Source organism: Dendropsophus ebraccatus, chromosome 2 (genome assembly GCF_027789765.1).
Source record: "Dendropsophus ebraccatus isolate aDenEbr1 chromosome 2, aDenEbr1.pat, whole genome shotgun sequence".
In the NCBI taxonomy this organism is placed as follows: Eukaryota; Metazoa; Chordata; class Amphibia; order Anura; family Hylidae; genus Dendropsophus; species Dendropsophus ebraccatus.
In genome coordinates, this window is record NC_091455.1 from 85,588,568 (window position 1) to 85,614,970 (window position 26,403).

Here is a 26,403-nt window from a genome sequence, read left to right on the forward strand (position 1 = left end):
AAGAAATAAAAAAAAAAAGCAGTTGGGATTTTTATTTTAAAAATGTAAAACAGGCTGCCTTGACTACTATGCCATACTTTTACAGCGTGGAGTATTAACCATTAAAGGACTGGGCCAAATTCAATTTTTGTTTTTTCCTTCTTGTGCTTAAAAGGCCATAGCACTTGCATTTTTTCACCTTGAAACCCACATGAGCCCTTTTTTTTGCGCCACTAATTGTACTTTGCAATGACAGGCTGAATTTGTTCATAAAATACACTGCAAAAGCAGGAAAAAATTAAATGTGTGATGAAATTTTTAAAAAAAACACACATTTTTTTTATTTGGAGGGTTTTTGTTTTTACACCGTTCGCCCTGGGGTAAAACTGTCTTGTTATATATATGTAACATTTATAACTTTTATTTTATTTGATGGCTTTTAAAAAATTCAAACCATTGTTAACAAATATATGTTCCTTAAAATCGCTCCATTCCCAGGCTTATATCGCTTTTATCCTTTGGTCTATGGGGCTGTGTCAGGCGTCATTTCTTGCGCCATGATCTGTACTTTCTATCGGTACCTTGATTGCGCATATGCGACTTATTGATCGCTTTTTATTACAATTTTTCTGGATTTGATGCGACCAAAAATGCGCAATTTTGCACTTGGGATTTTTTTGCGCTTACGCCTTTTACCATGCGAGATCAGTAATGTAATTAATTAATATTTTGGGCAATAGCACACACTGCGATACCAAACATGTTTACTGATGGTGATTCAAACTTTTATTAGGGGAGGGGGCTTTTTATTAATAAAAACTTTTTTTTTTTTACATTTATACAAGAAGCCCCCCTGGGGGACTTCTAGTATATGTACACTGATCTCTCATTGAGATCTATGCCGTATAGTTATACTGCATAGATCAATGAGATTGCACTCAATTGCTTTCGGTTGCTGCAGCCGAAAACAACAGAGTGCCGAGCCGGGATCAGCGCCATTTTGGCACAGACCACGGCAGGTACCAGATACTGGGATCACCCCTCCGTGGTTGCTGGGGGGGGCGATCCGCCCACTAGACACCAGGGATAAGGCTGCATTTAGTAATCAGATGCAGCTGTCAACTTTGACAGCTGCATCTAATTACGTAATTAGCAGGCACGGCGATTGGACCGTGCCCGCTAATAGCCACGGTCCCGGGCTATAAGCGGCACCCAGGACCACATCGGTTCAGAGCGGGGTTGGCGCGCGGCCCTGCTCTGAACACCCCTAGGCGGCCCAGGACATCAGTAGCTATAAGGCGTTTCCCTTCTTATGTCCGTTTGCCCAGAATTGTTTGGGAATTTGTAGTAAACAGAAAAGGTTGTAGGATGGTTATGGGGAGAGGAGGAAGGCGTAAAACAAAATTTATTTTCATTAATGTAAATAATTGGTAAAGTTTTGAATATGTGTAACTGTACCTTATGAGCTTTTTGAAAAAGAACAGACATACATGTTTGTAATTTTATAAAGATAATTAAACTACATAAGATTATTTCTTAAGGGTGCGTTCACACCTACAGGATCTGCAGCAGATTTGATGCTGTGTTCAGTTATTTAAATGAAATCTGCTGCAGAAAATCAGCTGCAGATCCTGTAGGTGTGAACGCACCATAAAAGAAAAAGAAATGAAGACCTGTCGATTCCACAGATCCAATTACCACTTAACGTCAAAGAATAAAACTGGCTAAAAAACACCTGTCATACTTCCAGACAGAACAAAGTAAATTCCAATTTTAATAACTATGTCTAATCAATCATTATACTATTTGTTCACCATTTAACTGATCATAAATCTAACAATATTTAACCCCTTCACAACATATGGCATACTGGTACATCATGAATGTCAGTAACTTTGCACCTCCGGAAAGAATCGGTATGCTATAAAGCCCAGCGGCTCTGTGAAGTGAGCTCAGGAGCTGAACTGACTTCAGAGAGGGTAACGACTGACTTCTGTCAGCAGCCGGGTCCTCACAGCTAATCATGGACAGCAGCAATCGCGCTTAAACCTCTTAAACGCAGCACTTCATTGTCAGTGACAGGAGTGGTCACTGACACACTGCGGGGGTCCAGATCAGTTTTCCTGACTGACAGAAGTATAATACTTAGCCCCATGCGGTCCCCCTTCTAAGAGTCTGCCTCGGCACAGTGAACAATAATACTGATGAATGCTGTGCAATGGCATAGAATTAAACAGTATAAGCAACCTAATGCTTGATTTTAAAAAGCCACTAGAGAAGCTTGAAAAGTGGAAAAGAAATTTTAAAAGAACATAAAAAAAAAAAAAATACTACAGGTCAAGGCACAAATAAAGAGCCCTCTAAAAGCCCCATGGAATAGAAAATAGAAAACGTAGAATCTGATAATTTTGAGTAATTAAAGGGAATCAATCAGGTTCTCAGCTTTCCTGCCATTTCTGTGGAGTCTCCATTGGTAAGTATAGTTCCTGGAAATGTCTTATATTCCGAGTTGGTTCCCTTTATTTAACCTCAAAATGAGGTTGTCCTAAAATGTTAAATGGACAAAAAAAGATGTGTGAACACAGCTTTTAACCCCTAAGTGACAAACCTATTTTGGACCTTAAAGGGGTTGTCCGGCGATAAAAAATTATTCACAGAATAACACACATTACAAAGTTATACAACTTTGTAATGTATGTTATGTCTGTGAATGGCCCCCTTCCCCGTGTTTCCCCCCACCCACGCTAGACCCGGAAGTGTGGTGCATTATACTCACCGCATCTCGTGTCGTCCACGGTCTCCGATCCTCAGCAGTGACGTCTTCTTCGGGAGGCCGGCGGATCTTCCCGAGTGCCGGCCTCCCGAAGAAGACGTCACTGCTGAGGATCGGAGACCGTGGTCGGCACGTGACAGGTAATGTATAGCGCACCACACTTCCGGGTACACGGGTGGGGGTGGTGGGACACGGGAAGGTGGCCATTCACAGACATAACATACATTACAAAGTTGTATAACTTTGTAATGTGTGTTATTCCGTGAATAATTTTTTATCGCCGGACAACCCCTTTAATGACCAAGCCATTTTAATACACGGAGGGTACAGGGGGATGTTTGTGATGCGTGCTCGGTGATGTTCCAACACGTTTCCTTATCATTAGAGTGATTTTAAGCGTGATTGGTTCCCTATAAGTTTTTCCATCCGTTTTGCAAAAACAGATAAAAACGGATTGCAAAAATGTACCCAGCCTTATTGAGAAATAGAAACAGGTGGTGTACTCTTCTCCACAATGATAGTCAATAGGCAATGTAGGCAATGGAATAGGATAATGCTACAGCATAGAGCTGCATGTTACAAGTAGGTTTGTACATGTCTACTGTTTAATAGAAGGCAACAGCTGCAGGGCAGAGGAGGGGCATTGCTTGGCAATGTCTCCCGTGTCACCTACTGTCAAGTGTGGTGTTCAGCATTATTACTTTAACCCTTTGAGGACCAGGCCCAAAATGACCCAATGGACCGCGCAAATTTTAATCTTAGTGTTTCCGTTTTTCCCTCCTCCCCTTCTAAGAGCTCTAGCACTTTCAGTTTTTTATCTACAAGGCCATGTAAGGGCTTGTTTGTTACAGGAATAGTTGTACTGTGTAATGGCGTCATTCATTTTACCATAACATGTATTATGGAATTCCAAATATATTATTTATGAAGATATAAATTGTTGAAATCGCAAAAAAGAATGCAATATGGTAACGTTTGGGGGGTTCCTGTGTCTACGTAATGCACTATATGGTAAAAGCGACATGATACAATTATTCTATAGGTCAGCCCGAACACAACCATATGCAGGTTACACAGATTCTCTAATGTTATATATTCTTTTTTAAATGAAATCCTTTTTTTGGGCAATTAATTATAAATAAAATGGGACTATTGTGACGCTTATAACGGTTTTATTTTTTCACCTATGAGGCTGTATGTGTTGTCATTTTTTCCACCATGATCTCTAGTTTTTATTAATACCATATTTGTGACGATCTGACGTTTTGATCACTTTTTATAAAAAAAATTTCTATATAATGTAACATAAAATCGGTAATCCGCGCACTTTTTTCCCTCTTTCCGTGTACGCCGTTTACCGTTCGCAATGACGCTTGTTATATTTTAATAGATCGGACAATTACGCACGCTACGGTATATTATATGTTTATTTGTTTATTTATTTTTATATGTTTTATTTATATAATGGGAAAGGGGGGTGATTTCAACTTTAATTAGGGGGAGGGGTTTTGGGGTAGTGTGTTAGTGTTTTTACCTTTTTTTTTTTTTTACACATTTGAAGTCCCTTTGGGGGATTTTTACATCCAGTACTTGGATTTTTACACTGATGATTGCTATGCCATAGGCACAGCATTGATCAGTGTTATTGGCGCTCTGCTCATTGAGCCTGCCTGTGCAGGCTCAGTGTAGCAGATCGCCGATCGGACCGCATGGAGGCAGGTGAGAGACCTCCGGCAGTCCGTTTTACCGATCGGGACCTCCGCAGTGTGACTGCGGGGGTCCCGATCGGTAAGTGACAGGGGACTCCCCCTGTCACTTACACTTAAACGCATTGGTCGCAGCGGTGTTTAAGGAGTTAATGACACGCGGCAGCGCCCTCGCTGCAGCGTGTCATTACCGGGGAGGTCCCGGCTGCTCACTGCAGCCGGCCCCCACCTCCTATGAAGCGCGCTCCGCTCCGGAGCACGCTTCATAGCGGGAGAAACACCCAGGGCGTACAGTTACGCCCTAAGTCGTCTGGGGACAGACTTCCATGGTGTAACTATACGCCCTGGGTCGTCTAGGGGTTAATATTTTTGAGGACTTGTGTCTAAAAAATTTAGAACATTTGCAGAAATTGCTAGAGGAGAGTGAACTGTGATACAAAAAAAAAAGAAAATGTAAGAATAAAACCATTTCAAACAAGAAGTATAAAATAAAAGGGGATGAAGCCACAGATTAGATAAAGCTGAGAAATCTTAAAGTGAAAGTATCACCTAGAAATTTACTGATAAATCCAGGTACTGAGGAAATGTTCTTTTTTTCTAGAAGCACAAAAAGTATGTAGTTGGTATAATTGTAACCTCTGTGTCGTTGGGATGTTATATTTAGAAAGCAACTCTATTGTGGTGTACCATTTATAATGTTCCCTATCCATGAGATCCCCACTTTTCTTAGGCCCATCTTCGCCCAGTCCCTAAGCCACGGGGCCGATTGCCCCATATATAATTCCGGATGTCTTGATAGTGGCATATGTTTGGATATGAGGAATGGCAGGTTGTAAGCTTTACGTATTTCCTTCCATGTGACCAGGGTATCTCGTAGGAGAACTGAATGTCTGACCTCTTGGGGGAGCTTGGCAAAGGCAGCGTGCAGTAGGCAAGCGAGATTCCAGGGGCTAGCCAGGTCTGCTTCCAGCGCATAGTCTGAAAAATAGGAGGACCCGTAAATCCAGTCTAGGACATGGCGGAAGATACATGCTAAGTTATAGCCCCATATATTCGGAAAATTGAGGCCCCCTTCCAGTTTCCCTAACATTAATTTTTGAAGGGAGATCCGAGGGCGTCTTCCCCTCCAAAGAAAAACTGTAAATGCTTTATGTAATTTCTGGATGTCTTTGTGTTTAAGTAGTAACGGCAGTGTTTGGAGCAGGTAAAGCAGGCGGGGAAAGCTTATCATCTTAATTAGATGGCAACGTCCCATAAAAGTTAATGGCAGGTGCTCCCAGTTACGGAGTTCTGTGGTTATTTTGGCTATTATAGGAGCATAGTTTAGAGAATACAGTGTGTCTGCAGTTTTGCAAAGTAATGTAAGAAATCTAATATCTTGGGGACGGAGTCCTCCGGGTTACTCAAGAATAATAGAACATCATCTGCGAACATGGTCGCTTTAACCGTTTGGTTGTTGATGCTGAGCCCCTCATAGAGGCCTGTGTCCACCAAATGCCTAGCCAGAGGTTCTATGGCCAGGTCAAAGAGAAGAGGGGAAAGGGGACACCCCTGCCTGGTTCCCTTCTCCAAGGTCAAAGGGGAAGATAATATTCCAGGGGTATGGACTTGTGCTTTTAAATCACTGTATAAGCCTGACAAGAACACTCTAAATGCTCCTGAAATACCGTATTTGTCCAGCACCAATCCCAGCCAGTCCCATCTAACATTATCAAAGGCTTTCTCTGCATCTAAAGCGAGGAGAGCCAGGATTTCTCCTGGCTGGGGTCGGCGCTGGACCCTATCTAGTACCATGAGGACCTTCCTGATGTTAGTGACTGCCGCTCTGTTTCGTATGAACCCTACCTGGTGGCTACCAATGAGGTCTGGTAAAAAGGATGCTAGTCTATTTGCCATTATTTTAGATATGAGCTTAAGGTCTTGATTAACCCCTTAAGGACAGAGCCTGAAATGGCCTTAAGGACCGGAGCAAATTTTATGAATTTGACCAGTGTCACTTTATTCATTAATAACTTCGGGATGCTTTTACCTATCCGGCTGATTCTGAGATTGTTTTCTCGTGACATATTGTACTTCACATTTCTTGTAAATTGGAGTCGATACTTATAACGAATCTTTATGAAAAAACCCAAAATAGCGTGAAAAATTGTGAAAAAATGCATTTTTCCAACTTTAAAACTTTTCTGCTTATACAGAAAATGGTTATACCACATAAATTATATATTAAATAGCATTAGCAACATGTCTACTTTATGTTGGCGGCATTTATTAAACTATATTTCATTTTTTTTAGACAATAGGAAGCTTAAAACATTAGCAGCAAATTTCCAAATTTTCAGTAAAATTTCAAAATCAGATATTTTTAGGGAACTGTTCAGGTTTAAAGTGTATTTGAGGGGACTGTGTGTTAGAAAGCCTCACGAAGCACCCCATTTCAGAAACTGCACCCCCTAATCTCTGCAAAAGCACATCCAGAAAGTTTTTTAACCCTTTAGGGGAGTCACAGAAATAAAAGCTAAGTGTGTAAGAAATTTGAAAATTTTAATTTTCTGTGCAGAGATTTTATTGTAATCCAATATTTTTCATAATTATAAACCTATTACCAGAGAAATGCACCCCAATATTGATTGCCCCATTTCTGCAGTTTATAGAAATACCCCATATGTGGCCCTATTGCGCTATTTGACGCAACCACAAGCCTCAGATATAAGGGAGCGCCTAGTGAATTTCAATGGCTCCGTTATTTTTGGTCATTTTTGACTGTACCACTTCAGGTTGGCAGAGGCTCTGGGGTGCCAAAACCTAAAAAACACCCCTAAAGGGACACCATTTAGAAAACTACACCCCTCAAGGAATGTAACAAGGGGTGCGGTGAGCATCTGGACCCCACAGGTGCTTCACAGATTTTCCAAACAATATGGCTTGAAAAAAGACTAAAGTATTTTTTACACTAAAATGTTGTTCTAGCCTTCAATTTTTCATTTTCACAAAGGGATAAAAGGAAAAAAAAAACACAAAACATGTAGCACAGTTTCTCCCGAGTACGGAAATACCCCACATGTGGACATAAAGTGCCAAGCGGGCGCAGGACGAGCCTCCAAAGGGAAGGAGCGCCAATTGGCTTTTGGAAGCTGGATTTCACTGGAATGGATTTCAAGGGCCATGTCGCATTTACAGAGCCCTCGTGCTGCCAAGACACTGGAAACCCCCCACAAGTGACCCCATTCTGGAAACTACACCCCTCAAGGAATCTAACAAGGGGTGCAGTGAGCATATGGACCCCACTGGTGACGGGCACAAATGTGGAAAAATGTGACGTGAAAGTGAAAATTTTCATTTTTTCACTTTCATGGCACAAATGTGCCCGTCATCCAGGGGTCCATATCCTCACTGCACCCCTTGTTAGATTCCTTGAGGGGTGTAGTTTCCAGAATGGGGTCACTTGTGGGGGGTTTACAGTGTTTTGGCAGCACAAGGGCTCTGTAAATGCGACATGGCGTTCATCATCCATTCTAGCCAAATCCAACCTCTAAAATCCAAATGGCGCTCCTTCCCTTGGGAGGCTTGCCCTGCACCCACATGGCGCTTTATGTCCACATGTGGGGTATTTACGGACTCGGGGGAAATTGCTCTACACATTTTGTGTGTTTTTTTCTCTTTTAACCCCTTGTGAAAATGATAAATTCAAGGCTAGACCAACATTATAGTGTAAAAAATTTAATATTTCATTTTCACGCCACATTGTTCCACATTTGTGCCCGTCACCAGTGGGGTCCATATGCTGACTACACCCCTTGTTACATTCCTTGAGGGGTGTAGTTTCCATAATAGGGTCACTTGTGGGGGGTTTAACTGTCTTGGCAACACAGGGGCCTTTTGAATGCAACATGGCCCCTCGAAATCCATTCCATCCAAATCCAGCCTTCAAAAACCAAATGGCGCACCTTCCCTTTGGAGGCTTACCCTGCACCCGCATGGCGCTTTATGTCCACATGTGGGGTATTTCCGTACTCAGGGGAAATTGCTCTACACATTGTGTTTTTTTTTATCTTTTAACCCCTTGTGAAAATGAAAAAATCAAGACAAGATCAATGATTTAGAGTAAAAATTTTAAAAAAATTACACTAAATGTTGGTCTAGCCTTGATTTTTTTCCATTTCCACAAGGGGTTAAAAAAGAAAATAAACACAAAACGTGTAGGGTAGTTTCCCCTGAGTACGAAAATACCCCACATGTGGACATAATTTGCCATATGGGCACAGGGCAAGTCACCAAAAGGACAGAGCGCCATTTAGAGGCTGGAATGGGGGATGGAGGCCATGTCGCAATTACAAAGCTCCTGTGCTGCCAGAACAGTAGAAACCCCCGACAAGTGACCCCATTCTGGAAACTACACCCCATAAGGAATCTAACAAGGGGTGCAGTGAGCATATGGACCCCACTAGTGATGGGCACATGTGTAGGACATGTGCCGTGAAAATAAAAAATACCATTTTTTTCATTTTCACGTCCCAAATGTGGCCGTCACCAGGGGGCCATATACCCGCTGCCCCACTTGTTAGATTCCTTATGGGGTGTAGTTTCCAGAATGGGGTCACTTGTGGGGGGTTTCTACTGTCCTGGCCGCACAGAGGCTTTGTAATTGCATCATGGCCTCCTCTAATGGGAATGGCAGCCATACCTATTTAGCTGGGGAAAAGGGACAATTCTAATTTATTTGGGGGTATTAGGCCAATTATTAGTTTATAAGGTTGGAAATGACAGGTGTCCATCAAATTCAACCTGTGTTGATCCAGAGGAAGGCAAAAACCCCTCGTGAGGCAGACGACAGTAGCCTCATCACAGGGGAAAAATTCCTTCCCGACTCCATAATGGCGATCAGAATAATCCCTGGATCAACGTGACCCCTGAAATAGGAATAAGGGACAGAATTTAGATAATGTAGAACCCCAATGACGTGTAGTGCGCCTTGGAGCGATCCAGTATGCAGAGGCCGGGGGGATCAGGACAGGTGTCACACTGGTAAATGGTGTCCTTCCTGATCCCCCTGTTACCCCACACTCTGCACTTCTTCTGGGGTCTCCTGTTCTCCAGTGTGGGGGACGTCACCTGGAAAATGTTGTCCTGGTGCGATACGGGGTCCTTCATATCCAGAAGCGCTGGGTCCGCTCCATGGCTGCTAAATATTAGGGCTCTATTACTACTTCTGATATGTTCGGATCGTGCCGCAAGCTACAGTAGCTCGGGCAGCGAGGGACCGGAAGAGGGGGTGCTGGTATAAAGGTTATCCCCGTACGGGTGGTGGTGACGTTTATCCAGCAGTGGGAAGATCAGTTCCCGGACGATCTCCCCACTAACTCCGAGGATGGGGGGGGGGGCATCTGGCGGCTGGATTCGAGTGTCCCTTCCTTCATACACTCTAAGGGTACGTGCACACTGCGGAATCGCGAAGGATAACCCTTTGTGCATTCCGCAGTTGGCACCCGCCGGCGGACTGATGCAGGCGCACGTCTCCGTCCGTGTCGTAGACTCCATTCTATGCACGGGCGGATTCCGCTCTGCGTCCAACGTGTTGATGGAATGACGGATAATGGAATCCGCCCATGCATAGGATAGAGTCTATGACACAGGCGGAGACGCGCCCCTGCATCAGTCCGCCGGCGGGTGCCAGCTGCGGAATGCACGAAGGGTTATCCTTCGCCATTCCGCAGTGTGCACGTACCCTAAATCTGTAAGTGTACCCTGAGGTACTCTCATAGAGTTTGTAGAATTTCACGCCATACCGTCATCTCTTATTGGGACGGTACTGGCGGAAAAGACGTGTCTGGGGGGCAGCGTACGCTACGCTACTCCCAGACACGTCACTGGATGATGAGGAGGATGAGGATGAATGGAGGAAAGAAGGATCCCCCCAATTCATCCTCACTGGCTGTTTCGGTGTCGGAGGCAATAATAATGTATGCGTCCGACACCGAAAACACCCTGGGGGCCATCTTTATATGGGGATTGGTATATGGGGTATGTAGTGGTGTAGTGTAAAACTTTATTCAATGTAGTGTGGTGTAATGTAGTGTTTTTTTACGTGTTTTTTACAGTAAGTATACAAAAAAAACCTACGCCAAAAATGGTGTTGCTGATGAATGCCGCACTTATGTTCGGCACTTATAAGCAGACCGTGGCAGTAGGATATAAAAAAAAAACACCCTACGCCAAAAAGGAGGAGTTGCTGATTAGCAGCGCACTTTCGTGCGATGCTGATCAACACTCAGCGGCGATAGGGTGCGGAAAATAGAAAAAAAAAAAATTGGGAAAAAATTTTTTTTTTTTACTACATTCTGAACATCCCTGTAGTGGCTGATACGTGTATTACACTTATCAGCCGCTAGGGGGCAGCAGAGCGCAAGATCCGAAAATAGACGACGCTGGAGCCGGAAAAATACGAAAATAGACGACGCTGGAGCCGGAAAGAGACGATCGGGACTCACGGAAGAAGCCGAAGTCCCAACAAGAGGAAGTGGACGCCGGGAACCCGGAAGACGCCGATCAGGACCCCGGGACAGGTGAGTAATGTACAAATACCTGCTCCGGACCCCTCAGCTACCTAGCTGAGGGGTCCGGAGCAGGTATTTATTACTTGTGGGGACTTTGATCGCCGTGAACGGCCGGCCGGCTGGCCGGCCGTTCACGGCGATCGGGACGGTGGTACCGTGACCACCATTACTTTTTACAGTAATGGCGGTCGGTGCCGTCCTCGGACAGCACCGACCGCCATTTTTTTCCGGGTCATCGGGCCACCGATGGCCCGGAAAGGTTCCGATCGCCGCTATGGGCTTATCAGCCAATAGCGGCGATCGTCGGCATGGGGGGGGTTAACAACCCTCCATGCCGACAGGGAGAGATGGCCTGCTATGTATTATAGCAGGCTATCTCCCCCGATCGGGACCCGGCCGGCCGCGGCGCCCGTTTAAAGGGATGACGTACCGGCACGTCATGGGTCCTTAAGTGACAGTGATCCATGACGTGCCGGTACGTCATGGGTCCTTAAGAGGTTAATAAGGGAAATGGGCCTGTATGATCCAGGGTCAGATGGGTCTTTCCCTGGCTTAGGGAGCACCTTTATGTACGCTAGTTTAGCTGTGGATGAGATGGTCCCAGTTTGTAGAATAAAATTAAAATAGCCAGAGAGGGCCGGGGAGACCTGGGGGGCCAGGATTTTATAAAATTCCCCAGAGTATCCATCCGGCCCTGGAGCTTTTCCGCTGGGCAATCCCTTAATGGTGGAAAGTACTTCCTCTGCCGTAATGTCCGAATTTAGCATGTCCAGTTGGTCTTGTGTTACTATCGGGAGAGAAAGTCCCTCCAAGAATCTACCCCCTTCCAACTGTGTTCCTTGCTCTGCTGTGTACAAGTGTGCGTAGAACTTTCTCAATAGATCATTGATAGTATGAGGCTGCGTGTGTTTCGTGCCTTGTTCATCTCTCAGAGCATTAATGTGAGAGACTGCACACAGTCCCTTTGCCAATCTCGCCAAGAGTCTCCCCGCCTTGTTACCCTGTTTAAACAGGTCAGTATCAAATTGGGATCTGTGCATCTGTTCCCTTTTATCTATCCAGAACTCAAACGATGCGCGAGCAGATTGCCATTTCTCTTTGTTAGTTGGGGTGGGGGATCTCAAGAAGAGGGAGTAGGCTTCCTGTAATGTCGCGCTGGCTTTTGAATAACTTAATCTAGTTTTCTTCTTTATAGCGCTATAGTGTGCCATGATGCGGCCCCTAAGGACCGACTCCCAATACAGAGAGGTATTAGTTCTGTGCTCACTATTATGGAAGTCAAATTCCAGCCACCACCCCCACAAAAGCTCGTGGAAGGACTCGTCCCCTGCTAAAAAACTAGGGAATCTCCAGGTAAAATCCTGCCGCGTAGGGGATGATGTCTGGAATTCAACAGATATTGGAGCATGGTCAGAGATCACCAAGTCCTCAATGCGGGCCTCAGACAGTTAGAAAGGTGGGATCCTACCAAGAGGTAGTCAATTCGCGACCATGATTGATGGACATGTGAGAAATGTGTAAAATCCCGAGCATCAGGATATAGTGTCCGCCAACTGTCTGATAGGCCCGTTGTTTCTAGAAAAAGGGGTAAGACCTTGTCTCTAGACCTCGGTTGCGGCACAACCGTGGAATTACTTTTCCTATCCACTAATGGGTCATGGGTGGTGTTCAAGTCCCCCCCTACAATTTTGTTCGGGATATTGTCTGATTGGACTGTAGCTATAATGTTTTCAAAATAACATTTATTCTCTCCATTGGGCGCATACAGGTTATATATGCTGAATGAGTCTCCATTGTGTTCCAACTCCAAATGGGAAAGTCTACCAGCTGTATCTGTGGTATGCGATAATAGAGAGAATGAAAACGTCTTGTGAAGTAGCGTCACTACTCCCGCCTTATCGTCAACTGCTGATGATCCAAAAACAGACCCCACCCAAAATTTCTTTAACCTGAAGAAGTCATCCGAAGCCAAGTGTGACTCTTGGAGTAATACTATATCTGGGAGGAAGTTCTTCCTCAAGTGCCGCAATATCTTAACCCTCTTTTGAGGGGAGCGGAGGCCCTTAACATTCCATGATAGAATCTTAATGGTCTCCATTAATATGCCAGAATGGAACGGCTAATATGACAGTACAGCTAAGAAATTTGAATAGATGATCAGAGTGGTGCAGAGTCTGGTTTCCAATCATCAGCATGTATGAACGAGTGGCAGCATTATGGCGCATCAAGATAAATACCTCCAAAAAGAATTGCAGACATATCAAACATAAGGGGGAATCACCATATGAGCAGGAACATTGAAACAAACAAGAAAAAAACAATAGAAAAAACATCCCTGGACAAGCGTGAGAGATGATACCAACATCACTCTTGTCGCGTGGGCTGAAAACTCCCTTTTTTCGGGCATGTGTCACAGTGCCACCACCTCCTCAGCCTGTTAACTAGCATTGTTTACTCTTAGAAAGACCTTGGTAACCCAGTCATCCCCTCCGGCCCAAAGGACTTACTACATCCCTACTTGTCCTCGTCAGATGCCCTTAGTCTTAGTGAGGAGATCACGTAGTAGGGCCAAACAATTAATATAGAGCATAAACTGTAGTGTACATATAGGAGGTCGTGTAGGGACATAGTACAGTGATAACTCCAAGTATTAAACAGAGGGTATTCATCTCCGCAACCTAACAATTCAACAATTCCCATCAATAGGGAAAGAGATCCAACCCCACCTATGTGGGAGGCCACGGTCAACCATTCAATGTCTCAAGAGCCATAACTAGAGGTACCGCAGTCAGATTTGGTTAGGCATTAGGACATAGGTTAGAGCAGAGATAATACTCATCAAGAGAAGAGATATTCAGTCTGGGGAAGCTGATCTCCGTCCATCAGCATAGCGTCCCGAGGAACGACGTCGGCGTTTGCGTTCCGCCTGCGTCTTTGGGCTGTTGCGTCGTCCTCCTACCGACGAGGAGCGTCTTGTTTCCATCGGTGATGGCGATCGGTCGCGGTTGTGGCGATGACGGCTGCGTTGAGAAGAAGATTCCCCGTTAAGGTGTAGCACTTCAGCCGCCGCTTCTGGCGAGGTGTATGCAGAAAAAGAACCATCATTGTGGTATATTCGTAGGGTGGCGGGATACTGTAGTTGGAAGCGTCTATTTGCTTTGTATAAGGATGAGCAAACAAAACTAAAGGCCCTCCTTTTTTTTGTTACTTCCGCCGAAAAATCCTTGAACAGCAGAATCTTTACACGGTGAAAGGTGAGCGGTTCCTTTCGTTTCCTGAACGCCCGTAATAGTTCCACCTTATCATTATAATCAAGAAGTTTAAAAATGACCTGACGTGGGCGGTGAGCTAAGCGTGCATTTTCAGCTTGTGAGGATGCACGTGCATCAGGAGGGGGTCCGATCCTGTGTGCTCTCTCTACTCGACAGGAATGGTGTAGCCCAAGTGCTTTGGGAAGGTCTTTCTCACAAAACCTTTGTAATTCAGAAGGTAGTACCTTTTCGCTCACCCCTACTAATCTCAGGTTGTTGCGTCGTGACCGGTTTTCTAAGTCATCTAATTTGTCAGACACTCTGGATATCTCATCCTCCAGTAACTGTATTCTGTCATTTGCCTCCTTATTTTCATCCTCCAGGGATAATACCCTAGTTTCTAGTGTGGTGATACGGTTAGTGTGGTCTGAGACCTCCGTCTGAAGCTGCTGTAGTGTAGATCTGATAGCCTGTTCCACTGAGCGTTGTACCTCTGGTGCCATAAGCTTCACTACTTCTGCTGCCAACAGTCTATAATCAAAAGCAGAGGATGCTGCAGACAGTGGATGTGAGCAGGGGAGGGAGGGAAGGGTCTGTGTCACACTGCAGCTGGCAGCAGCTTGTGCTGCCTGTGTGTTACCTGAAGAATCCTGCTGCTGTAATTGCTGTGTCTCTGCAGCTCCCTCCATGCTGTCTCCTTCGCCTCCTCCTCCCCTGTCATTGCCGGGCGCCATCTTGGATTCTTGCGGCGGAGCTGCCGGCGGCGCAGCGGAGACGGTCTTGTGGCCCCCTTTTTGGACGTACTTGTCCATCCTGGCCTCCGGGTTAGTGTGCGGGCCGCTTGGTCTACGGTCGGTCGTCCTGTGGACAGTTTATGCGGGTACAGGCTGAGGTTCGGCGGGAGCTCCTGTGCCTCACATGCCCGCGCCGGAACCGGAAGTCTCTGTTCTTTTTTTCTAATCAGTTTCTATTCCCTGTCTGTAAATTTTATTAGATTTTTTGGTACATTATTATGGGGGAAGCCATTCTGCCTTTGCTGTTTTTAATAACATTTAAGCTCTGGTATTGCCTTTTACTGTATTCCCTGTGGGATGACAATGAGGACACTGCCGGAAAGTGATCTCTACGGAACAGGAAGTGCCAGCTTATTATTAGACCTAATGGTCAGAATGAAAACTGCAGGATTTCAAGATTATTTTACAATATAGCTAAAAATTCCTAAAAAATGTAACTCATATTCGACACATTTCCTTCAGAGGAATGATACAATGCTATGCTTAAGGGGTGTACAAATCATTATAGGCAGACAGTCAGACAGATTTTTAGTATGTAGGCTATACGAACTTGCAGAGAGAAATCAATATAAAACCATCCAACAGTTTAGGAGCCAGCAGCAAGTTGCTGGCTCATGAGATCTGCCGAGCCCTGCTACACATATACAGTGACTCACATATATACATAGAGTCTTTACTTTTCTGAAAATTCTCATGGCACAGAGGCTTAGGAAAATAGATACTGCATGTTTAGTAAGAATATCTTTCCTGATGATCAATTAACTTATGTTTGCCGACTATGTAAACACATACAAATTCCAGTAGTGATTTACTAATATGCCAGCAAATTTCCTCTGACCTAGTATTCTTATTCAAGAACCATTTCTGAATACCATTATTTGAAACAAAATTAGAATACAATAAGCACACAATGACAGCACATATAGGGCACAAAAAAAAAGACAAATTTGGTCAGCTCTCCTAGAACACCATTCACACTAGGCAGGAGCACGTTGCTATGGCTGAAGTTGCAAACACACAAAAACACCAACAAATGCAACAGCTCACCGCAATGGCAAGATACAGACCCACTACAGACATGAAAATAGTTAAAATTCCCACAAAAATAATGAGGCTCTTGGTTACCATTTGCAAACAGTGTAAACTACCCCACCACGTTACGGTGGCCTCATACCGGGGCAGTCCTACACTGTACTATGGTCTCTCCATGGCATGAAATACACCTATGCTCTGGGCATGCAAGATCCATTTTATACCAACAAAAGTAATTACACCACCTGGGTGGAATAGGTGGAGTGCTTGACCAAGTAGAGGCAGCCACTACCCCCATTTAGAACAAAGAAAAAACATATTTGGTCAGCTCTCCTAGAGCACCATTCACACTAGGCAGGAGCATGTTGCTATGGCTGAAGTCGCAAAACATTGTGTTCCAAATGGGGGGAGTGGCTGCCTCTACTTGGTCAAGCACTTCACCTATCCCACCCAGGTGGCGTAAATACTTTTGCCGGTATAAGATGGATCTTGCATGCCCAGAGCATAGCCGTATTTAATGCCATGGAGAGGCCATAGTACAGTGTAGGATCTGGCCCGGTATGAGGCCACGGTAACATGGTGGGGTAGTTTACACTGTTTGCAAATGGTAACCAAGTGCCTCATTATTTTTGTGGGATATTTTTTTAGCAGTTGGGGGGGGCTGCTTTTAACTATTTTCATGTCTGTAGTGGGTCTGTATCTACAACATATGGGGCATCATGACTAAAGGTAAAAGAAGCAGAAGACTTCTTAGGTTATGTTCACACAGGGTAAAAAAGGCGGAATTCCGCGGCGGAGCTCCCACCACAGAATCCCACCTGTCTCAGTGTGTCAATGGGAAGTCTCCGCCTGTTTTACTCAGTGTGAACATACCCTTAGGAAGACAAATCCTGCCTCTATGTACTCATAGTACTCATAGTATATATGGACATAATATGGTGAGGACTCTCCAAGTTGAAACACAGCCACTACATAAGAGCAGTTCTTCTTTCTGGTGTCATTTTTTGAATGGCCACTGTGTAAAAAAAAAACTATGCTGCAGGGAAACACCTGACTGGCAAAGCCGGCTGATTGACTAGCTGATCGCATTCTACTATGTTCCATCTGTTTTAGAACAAATTCAAAAAGAATAGTAGACTGAGCTTTTTAGTCATGGAAAAAAAAAAGGTATAAAAGGAATATGGAACAGAAAGTAGTTAAAAATAGACTACAATTGGACAATTAACCCATCCAGGACTAAGGACGCAGCTGTACGTACCTTTTTGCGGTGCATTGCCGCTCAGACGTACTTTAACTTCCGGGATGATATGTGGCGCGGGAGCTGTGCCTGTGCCATCTGTGGCAGGTCCCAGCTGTCAGTGATAGCCGGGCACCTGCAGCGACCCTTGCTAAGCCTGATCAACTTATTACAGGCAGATTGCATTGCAGTGCAGATCAGCACTACAATATAACATGGCTGTAATCAGGCAACAACACAGTTGTGGGACAATAAAACTAAGTGAAAAAAAAAAGTAAAATACACACATAATCCCCATAGTCCCCCAATACAGTAACAAATGTAGGGGGGGGGGGGGGGGAGGACACATACTTAGTATTGCCGTTGGTGTAACGATGGTGGCAATAAAATTATCACATGATTAAACCCGCATGGTGACCGCTGACATTTTTTAAAATGAAAAATTTGTATTTTTTACAAAAAAAATTGTCAGCTATAACCGTATAAAATGAGACAGGTCAGATTTTAAAAATCCTTTTTTAAATCTTTTTACTTCACAAAATGTTATCCCTTACACATTAGTACAGATGTCTATAAATATTTCAATTCAAAAAACAGACAATAATTGTAAAAACATCCACTCCATGCCTTGTTACAAACTACTTCCACCCCTAACCATCTCACCCCCCCCCCCCCCCACTCCTCTGGTCCTTAAAGTGACTCCGTTCGGCAGGTGATGCAGTTATTGTCCTAAAAACATCTTTTAAACTGGCAGCCCCGTGCCAACGTCCAGGGCTTAGGGCCCTATTCCATTGGACGATTATCGTTCAGATTATCGTTAAATCGTTCGAATCTAAACGATAATCGTTCGGTTGAAATGCAGTTAAAGATTAACGACTGAACGAGAAATTGCTGATCGCTTTATAAGACCTGGATCTATTTTTATCTTTGCTCGTTAGCAAAACGTTCGCAAATCGTTCGCATTAAATAAGACGTCGTTTGGTCGTTTACAGTAGATACAAATGCAATAGCGAAGAAATAGCGAAGAAAAAACTATCGCAAATACGATTATAAGTAACTATTATCGTTCCATGGAAATGAGTGAACGTTTTCAGGTCTTTCGCAATAGCGGTCTTTGAGATCGTTAATCATTAATGATTATGCGAACGATAATCGTCCGGTGGAATAGGGCCCTTAGATTGTGTGAGCATTAGGCTGGCACAACCTCTCTGTCCCTCCTCCCCAGCCTCCTCCTCATTAGGAATGGTCCAGGCAGATTGTCTCCTATTCATCAGCTGTGTGGATACTGAACATGGGCTGGATCATTAAGGCACCTGTGCAATGTTCAGACAGGAGAAAATGTTCCAGTGGCATTCCTAATGATGAAGAGGGTGGGGAGGAGGGACAGAGGGGTGGTGCAAAGTTAGGGCACAGATACTCTCGTTGGGCACGGGGCTGCAAGTTTAAAAATAGTTTTTTAGGATTTTTTAGGACAATAGCTGCTGAACGGACCCCAGGACAGATCTTGGATTACAAGCAGCTATCCGAAGGTACAAGTTGCTTGGGGTTGGTCAGATTGTGGGTTGTGAGTCGCTTTAAGGCCAATATCAGCCCGGTCCTGAAGGAGTTAAAGTGAATTGCCCGCTACGACACACATCAAAAAACTTTTAGCTGTGTGCAGAATTATATATTGTACAACCCTTAAATAGTGTGAACCAAACTGGACAATTGTGACTATATTATAAGTATATTATTTAGTTGGTAATGTAACACTTACCTCATTCCTTCTGTTGAGTTATTCTTGTGATTCCTATAAAGCTGTGGCACTCCAAGCATAGCCTCGGTAAACACTGCAAGAAAGCCCAGGGTTTCTACATAGAGCACAGATTCCAGTGATAGATAGGTGACGTAGCCAGTCACGGCAGTGAATGCCAGCACACACTGCACGTAGTCCGTGAATCTGCTCCAGTGCCAGAAGAAGTTCATATCGAAGTCTACAAAAACACAAAACATTGTGATTCTTGTGATAATGTGAAACATTAGATTCTTCAAAATACCCAGTGAATCTATAATATGGCATGCTGGGAACTATTGTGGATTACACAGTATATTATATTAAAGATATTGGGAAAAAACAGACATTCATAAAAAAAACGGTATGAGAAAAACTGACGAACTGCACCATGATGGAGTACAGTGACACTGCAGGGGTAAGATGCATTATCTAGTACATTTACTCCAGTGGTATCAAATTCTCTCGGCATTATAGTCTACACTTCTTGATTGCTGACCTTTAGCTCATTGTTGGTGACCATACCCCACTGCAGAAGGTTGTAGATAAAGATTGATCAGAAGCTTGGATATTCTAAAGGCCCTATTACACAGGCCAACATAGAAGAGCAAGTGAGCGCCGACGTGTCAGATCCCCGCTTGCTGACGGTGCTATTACACGTGCCGTCAGCAAACGGGTAAGAGTGGAGGGGCCGCGAGTAGCTGGGGGAGGGGTTTCCTATCTCTCCTTAGCTCCCCCTATTACACGGAGTGATGGCTAGCAGTCACATTTGCTATCGCTCTAGTTTTTTCAACATGTTGAAAGAAAAGGATCAGATGACATTGTGCATGTTGCTGATCACTGCCTTTTAACACAAGCTATTACACCATGCAGTTATCAGCCATAATGGCCAATAATTGGCAGAATATGGACAATAATCACTTGGTGTAATAAGGCCTTAACCCAGAGCGCTAATAAAAATGGATACTCCCCCTGCCCCCTCAGCAGCCATTCTCAATAGCTCCCACTCATCATTCTCCCTGGTTCCTGTGATGCCTCTTTAGCCTATCCTATGGATAAGTCATCGATAGTATTTGTAGTAATAAAGTGTTTTTGCTTAAAGGGTTTATCCAGGATTAGAACAATAAAGGTGATTTCTTCCATGCAGGAAAATTGCTGGTGGCAGCAGCAGCTATAGGTTCCATAGTGCAATAACTATCGGATCATGTGTATCTTCATGTACATCCACTTGGTGGGCTATTTCTCAAAATTGGCAGAAACTGAAACCATTCTGACGTCAAAACATGTGCAAGTCTATATAATATTAGTGGTCAATTACAAGGCAAACAATACAAGGATGTCAAGCTGCTCTTGATAAATAAACCTATATATGACAAGCTGTAAATCTTGTGATTTCTAATAGCAAACCTCCGAACAAATATCAAAGCTAGCGTTTCCCGTCAGTAGACTTCTACATCTGTTTTCTCTATTAATCCTCATTGTTTGGCATTATCTGTTATTTGATAACTGGAGGTTGTGTCTCAGAATGCGATATCCTGAAAAATAACAAAGGGCGAGGTCATCTCTCATAATTGACGGATACACACAAGACATGAGGAGCGGTATTTATTTCGATCAAGAAAACCACTGAAAATCCTTTTGTAAAAGGACACCATTTTTAATTAAACTAAAAAGAGAAGATAATCCCAATTTAGCAAATAACTTGTGGCATTTCAGCAAATAATGTCATGTCAATTATTTGCCTCCTGCTAAGTCCCATAGGTTAGAGAGAAGAAGTCTGTGCAGCGATTCCATCGACAAGGTTCTCATCAGTTTCACAAATAACGCTGATTAAAATGGAACAGAATTATTCCAGGTCGTGTCCCAGCTTTGATTATTGGCCAAATAATAGTTCATACGAATGGCTGCTCTCAATAACTGTCCCAAGCAAAAGGGCCAGCGATCAGCTGATAAATGATCAGCTCTTCATGTACAGATCATCAGTACTGTCCTCAGATCGCCCTGTGTAAGCAGGTGGTGGAGGCCGAGAATAATAAAATTAAGTAGAGGTGTGAACGGTCTAGTGATTGGTGGGTGGTCCGGACGGTTACAGCGTTGGCCCATGGAAAATGACCTTTACTCTTAAAGCGACTCTGTACCCACAATCTGACCCCCCACAAACCACTTGTACCTTCGGATAGCTGCTTTTAACCCAAGATCTGTCCTGGGGTCTGTTCGGCAGGTGATGCAGTTATTGTCATAAAAATTTACTTTTAAGATTGCAGCTCCGTGACCTATGGGCGTATCTGTGCCCCAACTTTGCACCACCCCTCCGTCCCTCCTCCCCGCCCTCCTCATCATTAGGAATGCTCCAGGCAGATTGTCTCCTATTCCCCACCAGTTTAGCCCAGCACATGGGCTGGATCATTAAGACACCTGTGCAATGTTCAAACAGAAGTAAATGTTCCAGTGGCATTCCTAATGATGAAGTGGGTGGGGAGGAGGGACGGAGGGGTGGTGCAAAGTTCGGGCACAGATACGCCTGTAGGGCAAGGGGTTGCAATTTTAAAATAAATTTTTTATGACAATAACTGCATCACCTGCCGAATGGACCCCAGGACAGATCTTGGATTAAAAGCAGCTATCCGAAGGTACAAGTGGTTTGGGGGGGGGGGGGGGGGGGGGGGGTCTGATTGTGGGTACAGAGTCGCTTTAAGAACTATCCATGTTTTACAGAATTTAAGGTCATTTATATATATTGATCATTTCCCTGTTTTCCATAACTGGGGGCCCTCCCTAACAGCACACACTTGTACACAGGGTTGGCTACCAGTGAGCTCAAGCCCAAACACAATAATGGATCCTAGAGACCCTGGAGAAAACAACATGATTTTTTGGGGGCAACATCACTTGCCATATAAATCTATTTCCTAGGGCAGATTCACACAGACAAAACCAAGCATGCATACACTGGCAGATGTGCCCTTGTTCTGCAGAGATGAAGGATGGGTCCCCCAAATCACTTCCTTTAGGGAGCACGGGGAACCTCAGACTGATGAAAGACTGATTTCAACCATAAAAACGGAGACAAAAACATATGTAATTTCAAATGTACAGAAATTATGTGTTTTAGAGGAAGCTTTATACAGCGAGCAACAAGTATGACCTCGCGTGGATTATCCAACAGTGTGCTTTTTAACATAAAATAAATAAATAAAAAAATAAAAATAATAGCACCATTTCATTCACCAGATTTGTCAGAGAACTAAGAAAATGTATAACCTTCACGGGGAGCAACAATATGATTTTTTTTTTTTATATATATATATACATTTAGTGATGTATTTAGCTAATGGAGAGCACAGCCGAGACACGAATACAGAACCCTCTCATGCGGAGTTGTGACTTTGTGGAAAGTCTATATATCTGCTTGAATACAAAAGCTTTCGAACCTTGTGTAAATGTTTAAATTATCTTCATTTTCAAAAAGCGAAAAAAATGATGGGATCTTTTTTTACATAATAGAAATGTTCGAATGACTGCAATTCAGTGTGAAATTACACCCATTCGGCTATCATCGTACCTCCCACAGACAGAACTTTTAGACTTTCTATCTTCACTATAAATATACTTATTGCAACTTTATAGTGTTTAACATATTCTAAAACAAAATCTTAACAAAAGTGTAATTACGTCATAAAGAACTGATGTTAAATAAAAAGTGTGTTTTTTAGAATTCTGTACCACATGTAAAGCAGTGTCCCCCACCCATGCTTTACACTTCAGCTCTGCTTTGATTGGTTCCTGTCTACAAGAAAGTATTAATAAAGCCTATTACTATGACAGTAGGTCATGTCAAATATCTTTAAGAGAAAAGATTAAAAAAATTGTTTTTAGGATAAACATTTTACTGGCTAACCACAAATATTTTTGGAGTACAGAGGCCCCTTTACTACGCGAAAGAACCTCTGAGCTCCAAAAGCTTGCAAACCTAACTTTTAAATCCTAAAATCTTACTTATGCTTTATGTCATGGCATACCCTGCACAGTTCAACATTGTGAATATGCAGAGGCCATGAAAGTAGGGAGAAGTGCAATCATTTGCAGGCATCAATCATTTTACTACAATTCCCTGGGATTTTCAAGGCAAAATGGACTGATGAGCTAGCCAGAGGATCAAGCACTAATTGCCAGGGTATCGACACGCTTCAACCAGCTGTTTGATGCCCACACTAATAAGTATATGAAGTTTATTGTGTAGTGGTGTAAATGGAGATCAGGTCTAAATTCTAAGTTTTTAAAATTCCAAAACAAAAAAACAAAAAAAAACACATGCGTGAAACCAGAATAAAGGAATAAAGACTGCAACCTGAAACCTTGTAACCTATTATTTGCAAGGCAAATGCCCAAAATAAGTAGTAGAAAACTCCATTTGTATAGCTGTTAGACAGAAATACACTGACTATATATATATATATATATATATATATATATATATATATATATATATATATAATATACACACACACCCATACATTTACATTCACACAGTCACTGTATCTCAGAATATCAGTCAAGCGACACAAATGTGTATATAAAAAGACTACACTTGGAAAGGAATCCCAGAGGTGGAGAGCACAATAATGAGGTCTGCGTCTTATGGATTTGTTCTAAAATGTAGATTTTCAGCTATTTAATAGCTCCATGTAATTGGGATATATTCCTGAGACCCAGGGGAATATTACAGAGAATAAAACAGGCAAAGATATTGAAATGCTCGACAGTAAAAGCCTGGCTTTACTGCTCCGGTAAATAAAGCATAGTATTAAGAGTCATTTGGAATTATTGGATTTTGGAAACGCTATTGGTATATTGCACAATTAAAAAAAGATAACTATGGAAAAGCCTAGAAGACAAAGTTAATCTCTTAGGGTTGTATTTGTGGGATAAAAGCTACTAGACAAGAGATTCAGCTGACTTTACAGTGACAGTACAGTTACTGACATAGTTTACAGTTCTGTAATACAATTATAACATGATAATGATACTTATTTATGCCATCACAGTGATGAGTGTAATGGTGCCTTTACACAGACAGATTTATCTGACAGATTTCTTAAGCCAAAGCCAAATCTCAGTCTTTCCTTTATGACCTGTTCTCTGTTTATAGTCTGTTCCTGGCTTTGGCTTAAGAAATCTGTCAGATAAATCTGTCTGTGTAAACGCACCATAAGGGCTCTATTACACCAACAGATTTCTGACCAAATTATCTGAAAGATTTTTGAAGCCTAAACCAGGAACAGACTATAAACAGAGAACAGCTCATAAAGGAAAGACTGAGATCTCTCCTCTTTTCAAATCCATTACTGGCTTTGGCTTAACAAATATGTCAGATAAATTGGTCAGAAATCTGTTGGTGTAATAGGGCCCTAAGGGTGCATTCACACTGAGGAAAAGAGATGGAAATTCTCAGCTAATTCCGCTCGGAATTTTACCTGCCGCAGTGTCCCAATGTTAAGTATAGGGCGCGTCCACTCTCCACAGCTCTCCCAGAAAGAATTGACATCAATTGTTTCAGCAAAGAGCGGAGGCGCCCTGTACTTAACATTGAGACACTGAGGCAGGTGAAATTCCGAGCGGATTCTTTTTTTTTTTTTTTAAATAAATTTTTATTCAATTTTCAGAATTTTGATTTACATACAGACTTACAAACAAACACCCCATCTCTCGAAACAATTGGAGAGAGGGAAAGAACCAACAGTGAAATGTAACATATTCAAGATACAGGCAGTAATACATGGTGAGGAGACAGAGGTATCCGACATGTCACAGGATAACGCAAAGCAACTTAATTTAATTCACATCCGTGTCTGGATGTGATAATCCTCCAAATCTTGACCACATCACCCTTAGTTCGACAGACTCCTCCCCCCCCCCCTTGCTTCCCCTGTCCCATCACCCACCCTGTTTCTGAGGCACAAGGACATCTGAGGAGACCCATTGTGACCAGGTCTTCCCTGAAGTGGCTGCTAAATACGCAGGCACCCCAGAGTTCCTGCCAGATCATGCCGACAATACCACTCAGTAAGTCTGAAGGGGTACATTATGTCATGTATCTCCTGAGCTGTGTGATGGGATTCCAGAAAGGAGCGCCAGCGATCAAAAAACCCCTTAATCCCTGAATGCTTGTGCCTTTCTGCATAGACTCTATCTATGCCGAAGAGTCGTTTTAGCTGGGATATTACCATAGGGACATCTGGAGTCTTACCTGAAAGCCACTCCTGGAACAAACACCTCAATGCTACGTGTATGACTATATGTACTATGTCAGGTATCTTTACCACAGTGTCGCCCTCCGGGGGACGTAACTGATGGAAGAGAAAGGCCTGGGGGGAGTGTGATATCTCTATCTCCCAGTGTGAGTGAACATAGGCAGCTATAGCCCTCCAGTATGTTTGGGTGTGCGTACAGCTCCACACCCCGTGCCACAGGTTAGTGAGGGGTTGGTCACATTTTGGGCAGGCTGTGATTCTATCAGGAAATTGCGGAGAGGGGAGTATGTTAAAACCGTAGAGTGCATTATGTGCCAATTTGAAATAAGTTTCTCTCCATCTTTCGTTTATTATACATTTTCTGACCTTTTGCCACCCTTGCAAGATTTGTTCCTGGATTTGTTGGTCAGACGTCCATCTAACCCAGGATGGGAACAGGGCTGCCTTGTCAATTTTTAGGAAAGAATCTCTAAGGGCATTATACAATACTGAGATGGAAGTCTTTCCAGGAGCGGCTCCCATGATGCCATCCAGAGTATGGTTTTGGGCCTCTTCCCCCAAGTTCCGCAGTCTGGTAGAGCAGAAGGCATATACCTGCTGAACATAGAGGAAGTGAGACCGAGGAATATCAAATTTGGACAAGATTTCTGATGGGGTAAACCATTGCCTATCCACAGGGTTAATCAAATGGCCCGCCTGGGTGACTCCCCTGGCCATCCATTGCACCGCCCATCCTGGAGAACTTCCCCAAGGAGGTTCTGGATGTCCAAAGAGAGGCATCCTTTTGGACAAGAGAAAAGGAAGTTTAAATATCTTTCGTATCTCCCTCCATGCCATCACTGTATCTCTCAGAATGGTAAAGCTCTTAAGTTGCGCCGGCATTCGGGAGTGGGAGGTGTGGAGAAGTGCTACCGGGTTCCACGGCTGAAGGAGCGCTGACTCTAGAGGGAAATTAGAATGGTATGAGGACCCATGTAACCAGTCAATAACGTGACGGAGAAGACAAACTATATTATATCCCCTAACATTTGGGAAGTTGAGTCCCCCATCCAATTTGC

The 26,403-nt window shown here is 43.4% G+C and overlaps 1 protein-coding gene across 2 annotated transcripts in view; it reads right to left on the reverse strand.

Annotated features, from left to right (window-relative positions):
* SLC66A2 (solute carrier family 66 member 2) overlaps nt 1-26,403 on the reverse strand; it is an 87,505-nt gene that overhangs the window by 20,062 nt on the left and 41,040 nt on the right. For both annotated transcript variants that reach the window (XM_069957896.1, XM_069957897.1), the window contains one exon: nt 19,080-19,296. In XM_069957896.1, coding sequence (XP_069813997.1) covers nt 19,080-19,296 — 217 coding nt within the window. The remainder of the gene's footprint in view (nt 1-19,079; nt 19,297-26,403) is intronic.